Source organism: Coregonus lavaretus, assembly GCF_964263955.1.
Source record: "Coregonus lavaretus genome assembly, chromosome: 23".
NCBI classification, from domain to species: domain Eukaryota; kingdom Metazoa; phylum Chordata; class Actinopteri; order Salmoniformes; family Salmonidae; genus Coregonus; species Coregonus lavaretus.
The window spans coordinates 30756583-30779060 of record NC_140010.1 but is presented as its reverse complement, the minus strand read 5'-3'; the positions used below and the strand labels follow the sequence as shown (position 1 = coordinate 30779060).

Here is a 22478-nt window from a genome sequence, read left to right as displayed (position 1 = left end):
CAAATAGGAGTGGAACAAAATCCCTCCTGAGATGTGTGCAAACCTGGTGGCCAACTACAAGAAACATCTGACCTCTGTGATTGCCAACAAGGGTTTTGCCACCAAGTACTAAGTCATGTTTTGCAGAGGGGTCAAATACTTATTTCCCTCATTAAAATTCAAATCAATTTATAACGTTTTTGACATGCGTTTTTCTGGATTTCTTTGTTGTTATTCTGTCTCTCACTGTTCAAATAAACCTACCATTAAAATTATAGACTGATCATGTCTTTTTCAGTGGGCAAACATACAAAATCAGCAGGGGATCAAAAACTTTTTTCCCTCACTGTACCTGACTGTCTTCTGGAGGTTGTTCTCTAACCAGTGATGTAAAAAAGATCTCCAGTTTCCACTTGATCTCCCCACTAATCGATATTAGTGATTTATTTCCACTTTATTTCCGCTTGTTTAAAAAAGGAAGCAGCGACAGCATCATTTTCAACTTACATTTTAGGAATATAAATGTAACTTTCAACATTAATTTCCATGGTATTGTACTTCATCAGGTCAAATCTGCTGAATGAGTCCAAACACATGCTGCGATTGATTTGTTTTTATGATATACCAGAAATCACCTAAATGGGTTTGCCCTGCCTACTAGGATGAACCCCTAGCTAGCGAGTAACTCCTGAGTGGCGCGGTGGTCTAAGGCACTGCATCGCAGTGCTAGCTGTGCCACTAGAGATCCTGGTTCAAGACCTTTGACCGGGAGGGGGACAAGGGGTCGGAGACCGAGTCAAGACCGAGACCAGAAAAATGCAAGTCCAATTCAAGACCATGATAGTAATTTTGTCAAATCACCACCATAATAAGAGTTCAAAATTTTGTTTTTGTGTTCATATAGTGGGGGAAAAAGTATTTAGTCAGCCACCAATTGTGCAAGTTCTCCCACTTAAAAAGATGAGAGAGGCCTGTAATATTCATCATAGGTACACGTCAACTATGACAGACAAAATGAGTGAAAAAAATCCAGAAAATCACATTGTAGGATTTTTTATGAATTTATTTGCAAATGATGGTGGAAAATAAGTATTTGGTCAATAACAATAGTTCCTCAATACTTTGTTATATACCCTTTGTTGGCAATGACACAGGTCAAACGTTTTCTGTAAGTCTTCACAAGGTTTTCAAACACTGTTGCTGGTATTTTGGCCCATTCCTCCATGCAGATCTCCTCTAGAGCAGTGATGTTTTGGGGCTGTCGCTGGGCAACACGGACTTTCAACTCCCTCCAAAGATTTTCTATGGGGTTGAGATCTGGAGACTGGCTAGGCCACTCCAGGACCTTGAAATGCTTCTTACGAAGCCACTCCTTCGTTGCCCGGGCGGTGTGTTTGGGATCATTGTCATGCTGAAAGACCCAGCCACGTTTCATCTTCAATGCCCTTGCTGATGGAAGGAGGTTTTCACTCAAAATCTCACGATACATGGCCCCATTCATTCTTTCCTTTACACGGATCAGTCGTCCTGGTCCCTTTGCAGAAAAACAGCCCCAAAGCATGATGTTTCCACCCCCATGCTTCACAGTAGGTATGGTGTTCTTTGGATGCAACTCAGCATTCTTTGTCCTCCAAACACGACGAGTTGAGTTTTTACCAAAAAGTTATATTTTGGTTTCATCTGACCATATGACATTCTCCCAATCCTCTTCTGGATCATCCAAATGCACTCTAGCAAACTTCAGACGGGCCTGGACATGTACTGGCTTAAGCAGGGGGATACGTCTGGCACTGCAGGATTTGAGTCCCTGGCGGCGTAGTGTGTTACTGATGGTAGGCTTTGTTACTTTGGTCCCAGCTCTCTGCAGGTCATTCACTAGGTCCCCCCGTGTGGTTCTGGGATTTTTGCTCACCGTTCTTGTGATCATTTTGACCCCACTTGATTTCTTCAAACCAAGCTGCTTACCTATTGCAGATTCAGTCTTCCCAGCCTGGTGCAGGTCTACAATTTTGTTTCTGGTGTCCTTTGACAGCTCTTTGGTCTTGGCCATAGTGGAGTTCGGAGTGTGACTGTTTGAGGTTGTGGACAGGTGTCTTTTATACTGATAACAAGTTCAAACATGTGCCATTAATACAGGTAATGAGTGGAGGACAGAGGAGCCTCTTAAATAAGAAGTTACGGGTCTGTGAGAGCCAGAAATCTTGCTTGTTTGTAGATGACCAAATACTTATTTTCCACCATAATTTGCAAATAAATTCATTAAAAATCCTACAATGTGATTTTCTGGATTTTCTTTTCTCAATGTGTCTGTCATAGTTGACGTGTACCTATGATGAAAATTACAGGCCTCTCTCATCTTTTTAAGTGGGAGAACTTGCACAATTGGTGGCTGACTAAATACTTTTTTTCCCCACTGTATTTCAGAACATCATATGGATTCTTTAGACATTCAGAATAGTGAAAAAATGCATGCTAAGGGAAAATTGATCCACTCTGCAAATGATTACTAACCCAAACACAGTGGGGAACAATGGGCCTGCTATGCCTACAGAAGAGAAGTTCAGTTTCAAATGATCATCTGGTGAGTGGAACTGTATTTTGTATTGCAGTGCACTTGCTGTTGTTAGCCATCTCTTTGAAAATAACTTGTGTGTGAAACATTGTTGCATTTAAAGTGGAACTGACAGCATTTTAGCAACATGAAATCCTATTAAAATCTGTTCATATACACCCCCAGGAAGAATGACACACTTAAAAAAAAGAAATCTGACAAGTGACCACTTAGATATAGTCATTTTAACATTTACATAAATTCTTAGAATGTTTAGGAATTACATATACAGTGGGGAGAACAAGTATTTGATACACTGCCGATTTTGCAGGTTTTAGGTACACTTCAACTGTGAGAGACGGAATCTAAAACAAAAATCCAGAAAATCACATTGTATGATTTTTAAGTAATTCATTTGCATTTTATGTACCAATGAACATTCATTCTGGAAAATGAATGCTCAGTTTGTCGCGCGCGCAATATGGTACCACGTATTGCTAGCAGCATTTTAGTCAAATAAAGATTGTTATACTAACAGTTTATTCTGTGTTTTATAAATGTGCAATAAGCAATAAAAATATATATAATTCTGAGAAATAAGGTAGGCCACTTGATTTCAACATCTGAACAAAGTGGACAGGCTAGCATGCTGTTCAAACAGTTGGAGACGGACTGAAGGTTGTGTTCATAACAATTCAACTGAAATTATACCTAGATCCAAGTTGGCTAAACTTACATGTTAGTCATTTTAGCTGCCTACTTACAAGCATGTGGGCTTGTGCTTGAGAGATTGTTTATGAGACAGGTGTTCATTTTCTATAACGCCTGCTATATTATTAGTGCATTATGCATGGTTCTGGTTACATCTGTAACAAAAAGGGCATTTTTATAGACAGACCTGAAAGCCAGATAAGTGATTATTGCAAAAAGAAAAAGCAGGTACATTTTGATAAAATAACTAATAAAAGTGGGTCTTATGGTTGTGGAAGACATACAGTGCCTTCGGAAAGTATTCAGAGCCCTTTACTTTTTCCACATTTTGTGTTACATTACAGCCTTATTCTAATATGTATTCAATTGTTTTTTCCCCTCATCAATCTACACACAATACACCATAATGACAAAGCAAAAAGAGGTGTTTAGAAATGTATTACAAATAAAAAACGGAGATTACATTTACATAAGTATTCAGACCCTTTACTCAGTACTTTGTTGAAGCACCTTTGGCAGCGATTACAGCATCGAGTCTTCTTGGGTATGACGCTACAACTTGGCACACCTGTATTTGGGGAGTTTCTCCAATTCTTCTCTGCATATCCTCTCCAGCTCTGTCAGGTTGGATGGGGAGCGTTGCTGCACAGGTATTTTCAGGTCTCTCCAGAGATGTTAGATCGGGTTCAAGTCCGGGCTCTGGCTGGGCCACTCAAGGACATTCAGAGACTTGTCCCGAAGCCACTCCTGCGTTGTCTTGGCTGTGTGCTTAGGGTCGTTGTCCTGTTGGAAGGTGAACCTTCACCCCAGTCTGAGGTCCTGAGCGCTCTGGAGCAGGTTTTCCATCAAGGAGCTCTCTGTACTTTGCTCCGTTCAACTTTGACTCGATCCTGGCTAGTCTCCCAGTCCCTGCCACTGAAAAACATCCCCACAGCATGATGCTGCCACCACCATGCTTCACTGTAGGGATGGTGCCAGGTTTCCTCCATACGTGACGCTTGACATTCAGGCCAAAGAGTTCAGTCTTGGTTTCATCAGACCAGAGAATCTTGTTTCTCATTGTCTGAGAGTCTTTAGGTGCCTTTTGGCAAACAAAGCGGGCTGTCATGTGCCTTTTACTGAGGAGTGGCTTCCATCTGGCCACGCTACCATAAAGACCTGATTGGTGAAGTTTCTCCCATCTCCACAGAGGAACTCAACAGCTCTTTCAGAGTGACCATCGGGTTCTTGGTGACCTCCCTGATGAAGGATCTTCTCCCCCGATTGCTCAGTTTGGCCGGGCGGCCAGCTCTAGGAAGAGTCCTAACTTCTTTCATTTAAGAATGATGGAGGCCACTGTGTTCTTGGGGACCTTCAATGCTGCAGACATTTTTTGGTACCCTTCCCCAAATCTGTGCCTCGACACAATCCTGTCTCGGAGCTCTACGGACAATTGCTTCGAACTCATGGCTTGGCTTTTGCTCTGAAATGCACTGTCAACTGTGGGACCTTATATAGACAGCTGTGTGTCTTTCCAAATCATGTCCAATCAATTGAATTTACCACAGGTGGACTCCAAGGTGTAGAAACATCTCAAGGATGATCAATGGAAACAGGATGCACCTGAGCTCAATTTAGAGTCTCATAGCAAAGATTCGGAATACTTATGTAAATAAGGTATTTCTGTTTTGTAAATTGTAATATATTTGCTAAAATTTCTAAAAAACTGTTTTCGCTTTGTCATTATGGGGTATTGTGTATAGATTGCTGAGGATGTAAAAATAAAAAAAATCAATTTTAGAATAAGGCTGTAACGTAAGAAAATTTGGAAAAAGTCAAGGGGTCTGAATACTTTCCAAAGGCCTATATATAATTTCACAAGCTCTGAATTCATTAGATCATTGCTGACTGTTTTAAATGCAGTGTATTTGACCTTTAATTGTACAACAAAGATTATTTAGAGAAAACATTTTCAAAATCTAGATATACAGTACCAGTCAAAGGTTTGGACACACATAAGTCATTCCAGGGTTTTTCTTTATTTTTACTATTTTCTACATTGTAGAATAATAGTGAAGACATCAAAACTATGAAATAACACATATGGAATCATGTAGTAACCAAAAAAGTGTTAAACAAATCACAATATATTTGAGATTCTTCAAAGTAGCCACCCTTTGCCTTGATGACAGCTTTGCACACTCTTGGCATTCTCTCAACCAGCTTCATGAGGTAGTCACCTGGAATGCATTTCAATTAACAGGTGTGCCTCGTTAAAAGTGAATATGTGGAATTTCTTTCCTTAATGCATTTGAGCCAATCAGTTGTGTTATGACAAGGTAGGGGTGGTATACAGAAGATAGCCCATATTATGGCAAGAACAACTCAAATAGGCAAAGAGAAATGACAGTCCATCATTTCTTTAAGACATGAAGGTCAGTCAATCCGGAAAATGTCAAGAACTTTGAAAGTTTCTTCAAGTGCAGTCGCAAAAACCATCAAGCGCTATGATGAAACTGGCTCTCATGAGGACCACCACAGGAAAGGAAGACCCAGAGTTACCTCTGCTGCAGAGGATAAGTTCATTAGAGTTACCTGCCTCAGAAACGCAGAATAGGTGAATGGATGATCTCCACATGTGTGGTTCCCACCGTGAAGCATGGTGGAGGGTGTGATGGTGTGGGGGTGCTTTGCTGGTGACACTGTCGGTAATTTATTTAGAATTCAATGCACACTTAACCAGCATGGCTACCACAGCATTCTGCAGCGATACGCCATCCCATCTGGTTTGCGCTTAGTGGGACTATCATTCGTTTTTCAACAGGACAATGACCTAACACACCTCCAGGCTGTGTAAGGGCTATTTGACCAAGAAGGAGAGTGATGGAGTGCTGCATCAGATGACCTGCCCTCCACAATCCCCCGACCTCAACCCAATTGAGGTGGTTTGGGATGAGTCGGACCGCAGAGTCCGCAGAGTGAAGGAAAAGCAGCCAACAAATACTCAGCATATGTGGGAACTCCTTCAAGACTGTTGGAAAAGCATTCCAGATGAAGCTGGTTGAGAAAATGCCAAGAGTGTGCAAAGCTGTCATCAAGGCAAAGGGTGGCTACTTTGAAGAATCTAAAATATATTTTGAATTGTTTAACACCTTTTTTTGGTTACTACATGATTCCATATGTGTTATTTCATAGTTTTGATGTCTTCACTATTCTACAATAATACAAATAAAGAAAAACCCTTGAATGAGTAGGTGTGTCCAAACTTTTGACTGGTACTGTATATCGTGAATCGGCCATAAGTTTGAAAAGATTGAGATATGAGTTTTAGCTCATATCGCCCAGGCCTAACGGGAGTCGTCTTACGTTTGGGAACATTACAGTCCTATTGATCAAACAGCCATGAAAAGGTAGGCTCTCTCTCCCTCATTTATGACCATCAACAACAAGATCAACAACTAATGCTAACCAGAGCAATATTAGCTCAAATCTAACGAAGAAACATTAGATAAACCCTCTAAAGCTTTTTCAGCTAGTTGGCCGTCAAATTGCACTGATAAACAATGGGGAATTATAGCCTCATTGTCCTTCTGCAGCTTGCATGCCAATGAATGCTTGTCCCAACCAAGCACCCAAGCTAACTGGCTAAAGTTGGCTAGCTTGGTAGCAAGCTACTTCCAGACACAAATGAGAGAACACCGCACTCTGATCATTTTACTTGCCATAGCAGAGCTGGTTAGGCTGTTTACATGTTACCTAGAGCGTTCTTGACTAACTATTTTTTTTTTTGCCTACGTTTACTGACACCGTTCATATTCAGCAGGTGTTGCGCGTTCATAAATTAATCAGTCGTTCTGCGCTCTGAGTTTATGGACTGCTTATCCTTTAACATCATGGTGTGTGGCTGCTGTCTTTCCATCGGCCCTATGCAGTGGTGTAGTGTTACCTGGTGAATCAAATTTAGCCCAAAAGTTCCCAAACGGCCTGCCCAGTGAAGGAAAGGCACCCTGTGTGAAACATCCTATGTTTTCCTATGGTTGTTTATGAGTTTTCCTATAGATTTTTCAGATTGTCACTCTTAAAATCACTTATTTATTTATTTTACAAAAACATGACTGTCTAAGTCCACAACAATGCTTAAACCACATCAATCTAATTGGGTGGGCCTGTCAGGGTCTGGCTCCCCAGTGGGTGGGCCTGTGTCCACTCAGGCCCATCCATTTCTACGCCCCTGATGCAAACAGCACATGATGACAATTGTGCATCACAAATAGCCTACTAACCAACACTTCGGACTAAACTTTTTCAATACCTGGTTTGCATACCCATTGTTGCCTTAGTTAGCATTTACTGGTAGATATCATAAGTTGAAATGTCTTTCCTACCCTACTGGCTACCAATGTCAGTCTTCTGTGAGCTGCTCCATGCCAAAACCAGTTGAGAGCTGCACACTCTTGCTGCATGCAGATGCTATTCCGCTGAAACTAGGTTATGTATGCGGCGAGCATGTGAATATATTTCACATGCATTGCGATTGTGTAGGGCTACTTTGTGCGTTATTTCTCTATTGTACTACAAGTCTTATACCTCCACTACACCACTTTGATACGCATCAGTAGGGATTAAGTGAGTATACGCAATGCCCACTGTTAAAAAAGAGGGGATACGGCTTATACCTGCGTATACCCTCCACTACACCGCTGGCCCTTTGTGTTTTACAAAAAGTGCACTCTCCTACATGAGCGCGCTGGTATTACGGTTGCTGTCCTTTCAGAATCACGAACATGTCACACACTGAAGGCCTATAGGTTCGCCACTGCGCAAACATGTCTATAATAGATATAAAGGCTGTAAAGATATTAATGTTTCAATAAAGAAGTGTATATATTTGGCCTGGTGTAGCGGTTTTATGCGCTGACTGAATGGAAGCTCATAATTATGAGTTCTTTACTCCGCTGGTCTCGGGAAGAAATTACAAGTCCTCACTGTCCGAGACCGAGTCAAGACCGAGTACAAATGTATCCGACACCGAGACAAGACCGGTCTCAAGTACTACAACACTGACGTTAGCGGTTAGCTAGCTAGCAAGTTTTTCGTGGGTGAGGGGTTTGCACCTGCAGTGAGTTAAGTTTTTGAGGCAGTGAATGTCAAGCATTTGAGCTATTTAGCTAGTGTTTTAGCAAGTCTACTAGCTACGTTACTCATTGAGCCATAGCTACCTAACTACAACATTATGTTATTATTTAGTTAGCTAGCTACCTTATTATGCTAGCTAGCAAGCGAACTCTTGCAATGCAATTATTTAACTGCAACCAAATAGCTATCTAGCTAGTTCAGAAATGTTATACAGTAGCTAGCTACCTGTAATACAGGGCACACCATATTACTGATCCCCTAAATTTTTTCCGGCAGCATGGGAGCAACTACAAAACTCAGTGCCTCTGTTCGATGGTGATGGTTGAAAAGACCTGCAATCTATGGAACTGGTGTGGAATGCAGCAACATACTGTAGCTCTGCAATGAGCACCTGCATTTGGAGGTGATGACGGCTGCTGTCCTCAGTCAGACTGAAACACAGCTCCCTCCAGTTGTAATATTATTATTATTTTTTTTGTATTTTTGTTTGTTAGTTTTTTTGTCATTTAGCAGACGCTCTTATCCAGAGCGACTTAGTTAGTGAGTGCATACATTTTTTTTTTCATACTGGTCCCCCGTGGGAAACGAACCCACAACCCTGGCGTTCCAAACGCCATGCTCTACCAACTGAGCTACACGGGACTAATCTACCCATTGCTGCTTCTTGCACTGATTCTTTTCATAACATCTCTGGAAAGGGTCAGCTTGCCCTCCTCCAGGACTTCAGTCTGCTGGACAGTGTGTGAACAAAATGGGTACAGACCAGTGGTCCCTAAAGCATTTCTTTGTTATAAAATAAGCATGCCAAATAGATTTATGGCATATTGATCCATGCAGGTGTGCAGGCCGGCATTCTTAAAAATGTATGAAATATGGTGTAGTTATGTGTCCACCACACCCAGCACCCCTTTCCTTCTCCCTCAGAAAATAGCACTCCCTCCATCTGCAGTACATATAATTTAATCATTTAACATCAGTGCTGCTGAGGTTTCTTAGCCTACCGGTTAGAGATGGACAGGGCTGGAACAGACACTGAATGATGCTCTGTGGCTCTTGCAGGGATCAGTTCTTTACACAATGATGACACAATTTGTCTTTCCAGACTCCCGGCTGTTGTCTGGAATTGCACAACACATAGGGACGAATTATCACTTGTGTAGTGGTTTTCAGAAGTGTAGTCTATTCATGTAGTGGTTTTCAAAATATTTGTGAGAATCTGCTTATGCCTATTTATGAGAACCTGTTTGTTAGATTCTGCCTTGCTGTGTGTGTGTTTGTTTGTTTGTTTGTTTGAGTGTGCGCGCACACACATGTATGCATGTGTGTGAGTGCATGCATGTGCCGCTCTGAGAATATATCTTAATTCCTCGTAAAGGTGTTGTATTTGTTGACTGATCTCTCTCTCTCTCTCTCTCTCTCTCTCTCTCTCTCTCTCTCTCTCTCTCTCTCTCTCTCTCTCTCTCTCTCTCTCTTCTCTTCTCTTCTCTTCTCTTCTCTTCTCTTCTCTTCTCTTCTCTTCTCTTCTCTTCTCTTCTCTTCTCTTCTCTTCTCTTCTCTTCTCTTCTCTTCTCTTCTCTTCTCTTCTCTTCTCTTCTCTCTCTCTCTCTCTCTCTCTCTCTCTCTCTCTCTCTCTCTCTCTCTCTCTCTCTCTCTCTCTCTCTCTCTCTCTCTCTCTCTCTCTCTCTCTCTCTCTCTCTCTCTCTCTCTCTCTCTCTCTCTCTCTCTCTCTCTCTCTCTCTCTCTCTCTCTCTCTCTCTCTCTCTCTCTCTCTCTCTCTCTCTCTCAGGGCTCTGTGAGCAGACCACTGTACTGCCTCTGAATTAGATTCAGAAGGGAAACAGGCTGAGGCTTAAAGCCAATTTATGCTTGATTCGAAAATGTGGTCGGAGGCTCCGTATAGAGGGTGTGACGCAATTACGGAGCGTCCGGTGACATGCAGAGGCCAAATTGAGGTCCATACTGCATCGTGGTGCGCCTCCCAAATTTTGTAACAATGCGGAGGGCTTCATATAGCTCTGTATAGCTCCGCGTTGACATGATTGGTTGACGGTAGGTGGGGGCGGGAGATCCTGTATAAACACAAACTCACTTCCTTGACAAGAGCTCTGCGCTGCTCCGCGAAGCGCAAGAAGTATGAATGCTGAGGCCGTATCACCGTAAATGCTGCATGGCCAATGCAGACGTCAGATTGACCCTGCAGCACCTTTAGTTTTATTTATTTACAGGCAGCAGACATTTTATGTCTGTCATTGTACTGTTTATTTTTGTCGTTGGAATTCATCTGCGTACGTGTGTGTGACTGTGTGCGCATTCATGTGTTTGCGTGCCATATTCATGTCTGTTTGTATTCATGTGTGTGTGACTGTGGTTACGGTTGTCATTAGTGTGTCTTAGTGCTGTCTGTGTGACCTCTGTTGTTGTCTACACTGCTGTATCTTTGGGAGTTGCACCAATCCATTAAAGTCACAGTTTATGATTATTGCTGTTGTCATTGCATTGTGGGTCGTATTCATTAGGGCAAAATGGTTTGCAACGGAAAACAACGTTTCTTATTGGACATGTTCAGGTAGTCCCTTCCGTTTTCAGTCAGTTTTTTTCTGTTCGATGAATATGATTATGGTTTACTGAGCTCACATTGGAGATGTGCAGTGGCTAACTCACCAGTAGTTAATAGTTTATAGCCCACCTACTCCTTCATCTTGGCTTGTGCGTCATAGAGTAGATATAATCCTATTATAAGCATGACATGACACCCAAATATATATATATATATATATATATATATATATATATATATATATATATATATATATATATATATATATATATATATATATATCTATCTCAGTTTCCTTTTAGCATATTAGCCTATTCGGCCAACGAATGCAGTGAGATTGGAGACGGAGTGAGCTGTCAGTTGTAGTCAGAAGTCACTCAACTTGACTCTATGTTCATTCTAACCAGGCTCTGTCTCCTAGACTCCTCCTAGTGTAGCCTAATATACACATACACACACACACACACACACACACACACACACACACACACACACCCCCCATATCTCCACAGTCCACACTGCGTTGATTTTGGCTGGCCTTGTGTTGTTGTTTGGCCTGTATTACGGTCCACGCTGTGTGAGTAAAGCCATTTGCAAAGATACCACAGAACTGTGAAAGGCCAACAGGAGTACAGCGGGAGAGAAGAGGGAAGAGGAGGGAGGATGAAGGGACGATGGAGGGAGGTTGGGCTAAAGGGATAATCGCCTGCCTGTAGTGGTCTGCTTTCTTTAGGAAACGTACGCTTTAGCACCCGCTGATACACACACAGGCTCAAGCACGGGCAGTTGCCCTCTCTGTCACGTACACACCCGTACACCGTGGGTAGTGTGGGAAAGCGAGGGCTTTCGCTACACTAGTAGCAGCGCGCTCTGCCGTGTAGGCTATATGCTGAACATTGCATGACAGTTGGTGAGCTTTGTAAGCAGACCATGTCATGTCATGCCATCCCTGCCGCTGCCGCTGTTATCATCCCTACCATCTGTGCCACAAACCGTTTGCTGCTCAGTCAAAACACATTCACCACTTTAAAACAGAACAAGCCTAGGGAAACACTGGACTGCTAGTTCGAAAGTAGTGCAAAAAAGGGTACAAAACGTCATGTGAAAAAGAGGAAGACACTTTCTCACGGTTAAGCCTAGGGGCTAAATGTTCCCGTGGTTTTACATACTAGCAAAGATTTTACCACAAAAGGGTCTTCGTCAGGCCTTCCCCTCTGTGGTCAAAAATGAATGCTTCTAATAAAACTACTGGATCATTTTAACAGTGGACTGTTCCATTATATTAGCCCTCTTTCTCACAGGGACAGTCCCGTGACTGTCTTTGTGGGGTACAGTGCAGAGCAGGGTCAGGCAGGAACCAGGTTCACGGCAGGGTCGTATCAGTGTCATTGACTAGCTCAGCTCCAGGGCAGATTAAGAAAGACACTGGTTGCGTTCCAGCCCGTCGCACTGTGCAAATGATCAGATCTCACAATGCCTGGAGAAGTGTTTTACATCTTAGGAACCACATTAATATGATAAACATAGTCCGACTGTGTGGAGATGGGCTGGAACACAACCAACCCCTCACAGAAGACCATAGCTAAGAAAGAGGACTACACAGTGCCCCTAGTCTGTTGGTTCTCACGCTCTCGCTATTTACTATTTATGAGATTCTATCAGATCTAGCCAAGTTCTAAGAGAATAGGCATAAACTAGTGTAAGTCATTTTTTCCCCCATCTAGGTAGGGTAGACTTTCCCCCGAATCTCTTGTCTAGACTCTAAGAACAGCATTTCTAATAGTGTAGGCTTGGATTAAGGCAGCGAAAGCTGACCCCAGGCCATTGCCTAGGAGTAACATTTATCTGGACTCTTTAGGGGCATCTCTTGGACTGAGGAACTGAGGGTGCTTGTTATTGTAGCCTGATGTTGAAACTGTTGTTCCAAGGAGTCACATGATGAGAAAAAAACAAGCATGTGAGAATGGATCTGCCTACATCATTGTTGTTGGGAACAGTGGGGGTTGGCGGTGTTGGAAACACACACACACACACACACACACACACACAAACACACACGTTGGATAAGGTGACAGTATGGAACCCTGATAAAGAACCAGCAAACACTGAATGATTGGGAATGATTGATTTGGGATTCCCACTGTAAGATAGTACACACACGCACACACACAGGCGCGCACACACTCACTCACTCACACAAACGCCAAACACTCCCACACAACACAAGTATGCCAACGAACCCAAAGCAAAATGACTGATCCCAGGTCATGCACAGACTGCAACGAAATAAAACAGGCAAGACTTTGAAACTCCTGTTTGCACTTGTCCACATCAGTACAACATAACCAATATGTTATCTTCCAGTGAACTAGACTTCTTTCCCAATCATTTGTTCATTCGTTCTCTTCATTCGTAGCTCTTGTTTGTTTGTAAATCTACTGAATCCACTCATTCAGCAAAGCATGAGTGACCTTGACCATGCGGCTCTATTGGCACAGAGGACTTTTATTGTCTTCTGTCTCGCTGGCTTCTCCACAATAATGAGTGGCTTCTTGTTCTCTGCACTCCGCGACACACACCGAGAGACTGTAGAAAGACTGCAGTAGCTATCTGCTGCTGACTCTGTCTATTCTGTACCCATTGTCTGGACTCTCCGACTAGGGGGCTAGAGCTTCGAAAAGCGCCTTCTGTTCTATGTGATTGGCTCCCTGATGCACCAGAATATCCTTGACTGTTTCCTTTGTCACGCTGATGCCAAGGACAGCTAGGACAGAACGCTTCCCCTTTTTCGCCTTCCTTTTCTATTGGTAGATTTGAAGCCCTGAAAATCATGACCTGTTTTATCACGCAACTCTGCTGCTTCAGTAGATTTCCCCTGGCTGGCTGGCTGGCTGGCTGGTTGGCTGGCTGGCTGGCTGGTTGGCTGGCTGGCTGGCTGGCTGGCTGGCTGGTTGGCTGGCTGGCTGGCTGGCTGGCTGGCTGGCTGGCTGGTTGGCTGGCTGGCTGGCTGGCTGGCTGGCTGGTTGGCTGGTTGGCTGGCTGGCTGGCTGGCTGGTTGGCTGGTTGGCTGGCTGGCTGGCTGGCTGGCTGGCTGGCTGGTTGGCTGGTTGGCTGGCTGGCTGGCTGGTTGGTTGTACTGTCTCTGGTCGCTGTCTGTCTACCTCTGTGCCTGCCTGCCTGCTTACTTGCTCCTGGGCAGAAATTTGCCGTCTGTTTTAGCTAGTCAGCGGTGGAATAATCTGGTTGCCCATGTTAAGTAGTGGAAGCGTCATGAGTCATACACTACAGTACATCACAGGGCTCTACGCTGACCTTTTTTACAAGGATCATGTGTGCGCCTAAGTAAAACAATGTAGGTGCACACAAAGGCATTTAGGAGCACAATGAAAAATATGAGGTAATAAAGCTAGAATCCTTCATTTTTCTAGGCACACTGGTGCTCCTAAATAAAAATTCTGGGTCGCACAGCAAAATATTTAAGCGCATATGCGAGTAAATTGGGCGAACTGTGGAGCCCTGCATCATGTGCTGCAATACCACATTGTGCTGTCGGCTTACATCTGTGTACATAAAGTGCATTATTTAAAGAGTTTAAAGGTCGAAACATAAGTAATGTCGCCTCAAATAAAACGTCTGCAGTGCATTATGCCTTTTATATGTGTCATCCGAATAGTTAGGTTAGTGATTATTATGATTTTTATTTACCCCTTTCTTGTTTTTCTATTTCTGATCTGTAGGCGTTCAAGGATATGCTGTATTCTGCCCAGGACCAGGCCCCCTCTATCGAAGGTAAGGTATGTGTGTGTGCGCGTGTGTGCGTGCACATGCAGTGTACGTGCATATTGCACACTATTAGGGCACAACCCTGACCCACACGTCCCCCCCAACACACCACTATTAGGTAACCCTTGGCCTTTCAGTATCAAACTGCTGCAGATAGCAATGCAAGAACGAAGTCAATCATCTGCATTAGATAGACTAGGAGAGAAAAGAGAGTGGAGGAAAAGATTGTCGAGCCAGGGAGAGGAAGAAAAGTGCACAATAATCAAATTTCATCCCTCAAATACCCCTCTCTCTTTAAATGAAGCTTCTGTCCATCAGTCTTTGGTCTAACATGGAGAAGAATGACAGAATGCTTTGCTCAGGCCTTTTTCTACTGTCGCTGGCGTCGTCATAGCTGTTTTCAGTTTATTGGACGGCTAATCCAATTCTACAGCGTGATTCTCAGTGAAACGCGTCATGTTCCTTTGTTAAGAGTTCCCTGTGATGTCTGCGTGGCATTGTGGGCTTGAAGACTTAATCCAGCTTGTTACGTTTGACCAGGCCACAGAGGCTACTCTGTTCCACTCGCCTGTCAACACCTTTGTAAGAGCCTGAAGTCGGTAACACAGTCAAAGCTGGACGGAACTGCAGTACACACATGTAGGTGTAGGATTGTATAGTGTAGCTGATTAGGGTGGAAAGAGTTGGCATCTATCAACCTTGAGATGTGCCTGAAGTTAGACGTAGGCGTTAGGCTAGTGAAAGCTTGAGGGGACCCGAGAAAACATGTAGGTGGGGGATTGTACACTGGAGCTTCTCTCAAAGGATAGAAAGGGTTTACTATCAAACGTGTGCATATCTGTGTGTCAGACCTGGGTTCAAATACTTCAGCCACCTACCTCGCAATCCAGGCAGGGGCAAGCAAATGCTCAAAGTATTTGAAAGGTTTCAGATTGTATTTGAACTTCGGTGTGGTGTGGTGTGTGTGTGTGTGTGTGTGTATAGGCCTATAGTGCCTTCAGAAAGTATTCAACCCCCTTGTTTTTTTTTCTCATTTTGTTGTGTTACAAAGTGGGATTAAAATTGATTTGTCATTTTTTTTGTCAATGATCTACACAAAATACTCTGTCAAAGTGGGGGGGGGGGGGGTGTAACTCCCTTTGTTCGCGATATCTACTAAGCTAACATGTGTTTTAAGATGGTCATACCAAGGATCATTTAGCTATTTGAGTTTGAATTTTAGGACCTATATATATATATATATATATATATATATATTATTATTTTTTTATATATTGTGACGAGGTGTGAATGAAGGAGTCAGGCGCAGGCGGTAAAACACCAAAGTCCAGAGTTTATTCCGTTTACATAAATCAAACGAACCAGCGTGAAAATGAAACTATAACAAGGGAAAGTATTCCACCTTGGCCAATACAAATGGAAGAGTAGCTCAACCAAGCTACTCGCTCTCACAATAAACAATCACTCACAAAAACAAGGGGAACAGAGGGAACATACACATACTAATTAGGGGAATGAGCACCAGGTGTGTGTGATTGACAAGACAAGACATGACAAATGGAGTGATGAGAATGGGATCGGCAGTAGCTAGTAAGCCGGTGACGACGAACGCCGAAACCTGCCCGAACAAGGAGGGGAGGCAGCCTCGGCGGAAGTCGTGACATATATTGAATTTGGCCTTTACTGCTATAGCCATAGAAACGCATTGAATAACACATTCATAAATGGCAAAAGACAGTCAAAAAAGAAATCCTAAGGAATAAGGTTTTGATGTGTCTGTCCTATATCTAGGAAATATAAGCAAACTTTGGTTATGGCACTTTTACACCCTATTCACGTTGTGACATTTTTAAGGCCCGGCACTGGGTTAGCTTCCGACGACTCCCCTGAAGCCTGTGCGCGTCATAGAGCTAAATGTTGGTGAACATCTTACCTGTCGATGTTGGTGAACATCTTACCTGTCGATGTTGGTGAACATCTTACCTGTCGATGTTGGTGAACATCTTACCTGTCGATGTTGGTGAACATCTTACCTGTCGATGTTGGTGAACATCTTACCTGTCGATGTTGGTGAACATCTTACCTGTCGATGTTGGTGAACATCTTACCTGTCGATGTTGGTGAACATCTTACCTGTCGATGTTGGTGAACATCTTACCTGTCGATGTTGGTGAACATCTTACCTGTCGATGTTGGTGAACATCTTACCTGTCGATGTTGGTGAACATCTTACCTGTCGATGTTGGTGAACATCTTACCTGTCGATGTTGGTGAACATCTTACCTGTCGATGTTGGTGAACATCTTACCTGTCGATGTTGGTGAACATCTTACCTGTCGATGTTGGTGAACATCTTACCTGTCGATGTTGGTGACTTATTAGTTTATAGCTCAAACGGTTCAGTCTGGACAGTCGGTTTTGTGAGAAGACATCTTCGAAATTAGGACGTGGTCGTCAATGTTCAGATGACTGCCGTAAAGCTTGTGAATGTCGTAGAGCAAAACAAACAACACTGTGAGTGTCTCCTCTTTCACATGCCCCATGTTATGGAATAGGCGCAAGCTTTATATCGGCAGAAAGTGGGGATTGAGCTGTAGCCACTGAAAGAACTAAGTCTCAAGCATAAACACACGGGGAGCTATTCAATATTCAAAGTGACGTCACGTCAAATGGGTTTTAATGGGTAAGTCTCTTAAGAGCTTTGCACACCAGGATTGTACAATATTTGCCCGTTATTATTTTTAAAACTCTTAAAACTCTGTCAAATTGGTTGTTGATCATTGCTAGACAGCCATTTTCAAGTCTTGCCATAGATTTTCAAGCAGATTTAAGTCAAAACTGTAACTAGGCCACTCAGGAACATTCAATGTTGTCTTGGTAAGCAACTCCAGTGTATATTTGGCCTTGTGTTTAGGTTATTGTCCTGCTGTCTCCCAGTGTCTGTTGGAAAGCCGACTGAATCAGGTTGTCCTCTAGGATTGGCTCTATTCGGTTTCTTTTTATCCTGAAAAACTCCCCAGTCCTTATCGATGACAAGCATACCTATAACATGATGCAGCCACCACTATGCTTGAAAATATGTAGTAGTACTCAGTGATGTGTTGTGTTGGATTTGCCCTAAACATAATGCTTTGTATTCAGGACAAAAAGTTAGTTTTTTTTGCTGAAGTTTTACTTTAGTACCTTATTGCAATCATGATGCATGTTACAATCTATCTGAAATATTAAAGCTGATCTACCCCCTAAAAAAAAAGAAAAAAAAGAAACACGAATCATGTTTTGGAATATTTTAGGTTAGTACTGTCATTTTAGGTTAGTATTGTGGAGTAACTACAATATTGTTGATCCATCCTCAGTTTTCTCCTATCACAGCCATTAAACTCTGTAACTATGAGAAATGTATGCACTCACTAGCTGTAAGTCGCTCTGGATAAGAGCGTCTGCTAAATGACTAAAATGTAAATGTAACTGTTTTAAAATCACCATTGACCTCATGGTGAAATCCCTAAGCGGTTTCCTTCCTCTCCAGCAACTGAGTTAGGAAGGACGGCTGTATCTTTGTAGTAACTCCAAAGCGTAATTAATAACATCACCATGCTCAAACGTATGTATATTCAGTGTCTGCTTTTGAAAAATGTTACCCATCTACCATTGGGTGCCCTTTGCAAAGAATTGGAAAACCTCCTTGGTCTTTGTGGTGAGATATGTATTTGAAATTCACTACTCGACTGAGGGACCTTACAGGTAATTGTATGTGTGGGGTCTAGAGATGGGGTAGTCATTAAATAAAATCATGTTAACCACTAATATTGCACACAGTCCACAGTCCATGCAACCTATTAAGTGACTTGTTAAGCACATTTTTACTCCTGAACTTATTTAGGCTTGCCATAACAAAGGGGTTGAATACTTATTGACTCAAGACATTTCAGATTTACATTTTTGATTAATTTATAAACATTTCTAAAAACATAATTCCACTTTTTGACATTATAGGGTATTGTGTAGATCAGTGACACAAAATCTCAATTCAGGCTGTAACACAACAAAATGTGGGGAAAGTCAAGGGGGTTGAATACTTTCTGAAGACACTGTATATCCCTGTGTTTCTTCGGCGCGAAAACAAACACAGATTCCTGTGTTCATCTGAGGTCATAGTTCAACCATCACTGCCACTGATAGGATTGGAGCGAGCCTATCTCTGGGTCTGTAGGTGCTGTTGCTATGGCTGGACAGTGGACACATGGCCTGGAGTGTTGCCCGGGTTGAAACTCAACTCACCAGTGCATCAGCAAAAAAGTATTGGGACACTGTTATGCTCCCAGTGTGTTTACTGTAATAACAAAATAGTAACCAACCCTGTGTTATATAACCAAGAAGACACCACAGTCCGCACACTGTGAGACTCCCAACCAACTGTTTGATTTTTGTTAACCCTTAGCTCTTTTTTCAGTAGGCCTACCCTTTCCAAACTCACAACTGCAGACTGCAGTCGTCTTTGTTTACATCACTATGATACACCATAGATGCATTCACTACATGAATTAGGCCTAAAGGCATAGTTGTTTCCAATCAACAGATGGTAATAGAACTATGCGTGAATTGATTGTTGTGATCTCTGCAGCTGTTTGTCAATGTGTTGTGTGAGTGTGTCAGAGAGAACGGGAGCGAGGATGTGACCTACCCACGTGTTGTAAATGACAGTTATGAATGGCTGATGCTTATGAATATGTGTGTGGGTGTGTGTTGATTATCTCTGCTGCTGTTTTTGTACCATTACGTGTGTGTGTGTGTGTGTGCCAGAACTGGGTGTAAATAGCTGTTATTTGCCATGGCAGACTGATGATAATCACAGGCCCATTTTAGGCCAAATTGAATGTAATTGAAAAGTTAATGATGGTCCTTGGAAACAGCTGAGGTTTGCAGACTTGTGAGGTTGGTTTTGCCCGTTAATTTTCACACACAGACGACATGATGTCACTTACTTTACCAGCACTCTCACAAGTCTGACTTCACTGCCACCACCATCTACCCACTGTGTCAAAACTGTTTTAAGGGTCTTTCTTCAACTCTAGGCCAACAATATGTGCACACTACTCAGGCGCTCCTGTGATTTGTCAGTGTGTCATCCAGCTGTGTATCGATTGGTTGGTGTGTGGGGCCCAGACAGCCTCAGTGACCCAGTTCTGTAGAGCTATACAGAGAGTTACCCAAACCAGTTATACAGGGGTTGGCTCACAGTCAAACCAGTACTACACAAACTGCTGGGATGTGCTAGTGCTGTTGCCATGCCCTGGGGCAGTTGATAACCTTAATCAAACTGGGAGTTCAACTTCCTACACTATACACTGAGTGTACAAAACATTATGAACACCTGCTCTTTCCATGACATAGACTGACCAGTCTGATCCCTTGTTGATGTCACTTGTTAAATCCACTTCAATCAGTGTAGATGAAGGGGACGAGACAGGTTAAATAAGGAGTTTTAAGCCTTGAGACAATTGAGACGTGGATTGTTTATGTGTGCCATTCAGAGGGTGAATGGGCAAGACAAAATATTTAAGTGCCTTTGAACGGGGTATGGTAGTAGGTGCTGGGTTTTTGCACACTCAACAGTTTCCCGTGTGTATCAAGAATGGTCCACCACCAAAAGGACATCCAGCCAACTTGACACAACTGTGGGAAGCATTGGAGTCAACATGAGCCAGTGTCCCTGTAGAACGCGTTCAACACCTTCTAGAGACCATGCCCTGATGAATTGAGGATGGTCTGAGGGCAAAAGGGGGGATGCAACTCAATATTAAAAAGGTGTTCTTAATGTTTTGTTCACTCGGTGTACATTGAACTTGATAAACATCACACCAGAGAAGTGTTTTATTGGGTGGTATATAGCAGAGGTAGCCTGTTGAGGGGTTCATAGCAATTCAATAATATTAAGATCCCATTGGAAAAACAAGAAAAGGGACATTGAGGAAAAACTGTCATTTGGTCCATGATTCAGCCACTGTCAGGATCCCTGTCTGAGATAAAATAGCATATATTTTAATAAAATGAGCTGTATTCAGTCTGCAGACTCACAACAACCCCTCTTGGATAGTCCCCACTCAGATTTGGTCATCATGTGTCACTGTATATTGAAACTGGAGTCATAACACTTTTTCTTTTTTTTAATACATTTTCGGGTTGAAAAAAAAACACTTTCAGTGTAAACTCAAATGACTGAAACCAGATATAAGGTATGTAGAAAATATAATGGAGCTAAATACTTTAAAAATATATATATCATCTTTGAAGACTAACTCACCAAAATAAAAGCTAGACAGTCAGGGAAAATTGATTTTGTTATTATGTTTGAGCATTAGAACACAGCATCAGCCATGGCAAAATGCATGACATTTTCATTAAAACTGCAACCTTTTCTCTCAGCTCCATGGTAAGATGTGTAGAATTGCAGGAAATGTACTTTAAAACTGCAAACATTTCTCTACACTGCCAAGATGGGAGGGTGCCTTTAAAATGTTCTTGCCCATTGCCTCCCCCTGCCACGCCCACCACCTAAGCCCCTTTTTGATAAAAAAAATACCTTCCAGTGATTATCTTTTGCTGCAAATGTCTGAATGCATGTGTCCTTGCGTGTGTAATGTATTCATGATACTCGTTCTGCAGAAAGCAGAAGGATGAGCGTTTTGTTATGAATCAAGAGTTTCGCATCTAAAGCAAGGCTATTAGGGCAATTAATCCTTTCCTCCCAGATCCTCCCAGCCTATCACATTTCAAGTTCATATCAGCGTCTTTGATCCTACAAATACATGAGATTACATAGTTTCAAAACCGATTTCAGGAATACAAGTCATCAAGGACTTAATACAGAGGTCGGCATTCTCCTTAACTCCAGTTCTACGAGGTCACAGTATGTGCCTGCTTCTAATCTATCCCAGCACAAATGCACCTGATAAAATGATCATGAACCCTACATGAGCACGTAAGGGGAAGGTAGACTCCTTGAAATATTCTTGACACCCACCCAGTCTTTTCCAGACCACAGTCTGGCTGTTCTGACTCACAGATAGTGCTCAGACACTGAGTCAGAGGCACCTGTCTGGACACGCATAGCCCTACTGTAAGTGAACCTAATACTATAACACTGGGAATTATTCGGAACCAACCTGCTGCCCTCTCTCCAATGGCTCCTCCTGATGGCCCTCTGAGGTATTACAGGAGTGAGGCAGCGGCGTATCGAGGCACATACTGTACTTTCTTTAAATGACTTTAGACCAGGGGACCCACTCTCAGTCAAACCGATGGCCCGGGGACCCCCATTATACGTTAGCAAAAAATACAAATGAACATGTCTTATCTTATCATCAGGTGAATGATAATGGCAAGGAGAAATAATTAATATTTTAAAATGAATAGCTTTGGTAGATTATTTTTCATTATTTTGACCTCCCACATTAAGTGGAAGTGTAAACTAACTTAGCCTATTAGCTAGAAGGGTAACTCCAAACACATTTTGCTAAGAGTAGCTGTTTAGCTGGTTAAACAAAGGTTAGCCATGTGTTGGCAAACATTAATGTCCAAGTTGACATGTTATGCTCGACCCACTCAGTTTTCCACCAAAAAAACACCAGAAAATGGCAAAAAGAGTAGAACCAGCTCACTTGCTTTTACAAAATGATTTGACTATTACATGTTGAAAGTTTCTTTAAAAAAATATATATATATTAAAAGGAATAGTTTCACCATATTAAGAGTTCAGTTCACGTAACAGGGTTGACCTTA

General features: G+C 42.4%; 1 protein-coding gene across 1 annotated transcript in view; it reads left to right on the top strand.

The window, feature by feature from the left end:
- The window catches only part of LOC311098962 (xenotropic and polytropic retrovirus receptor 1 homolog), a 44246-nt gene that overhangs the window by 5482 nt on the left and 16286 nt on the right, over positions 1-22478 (top strand). The window contains exon 2 of the mRNA XM_084139531.1: positions 14651-14702. Coding sequence (XP_083995657.1) covers positions 14651-14702 — 52 coding nt within the window. The remainder of the gene's footprint in view (positions 1-14650; positions 14703-22478) is intronic.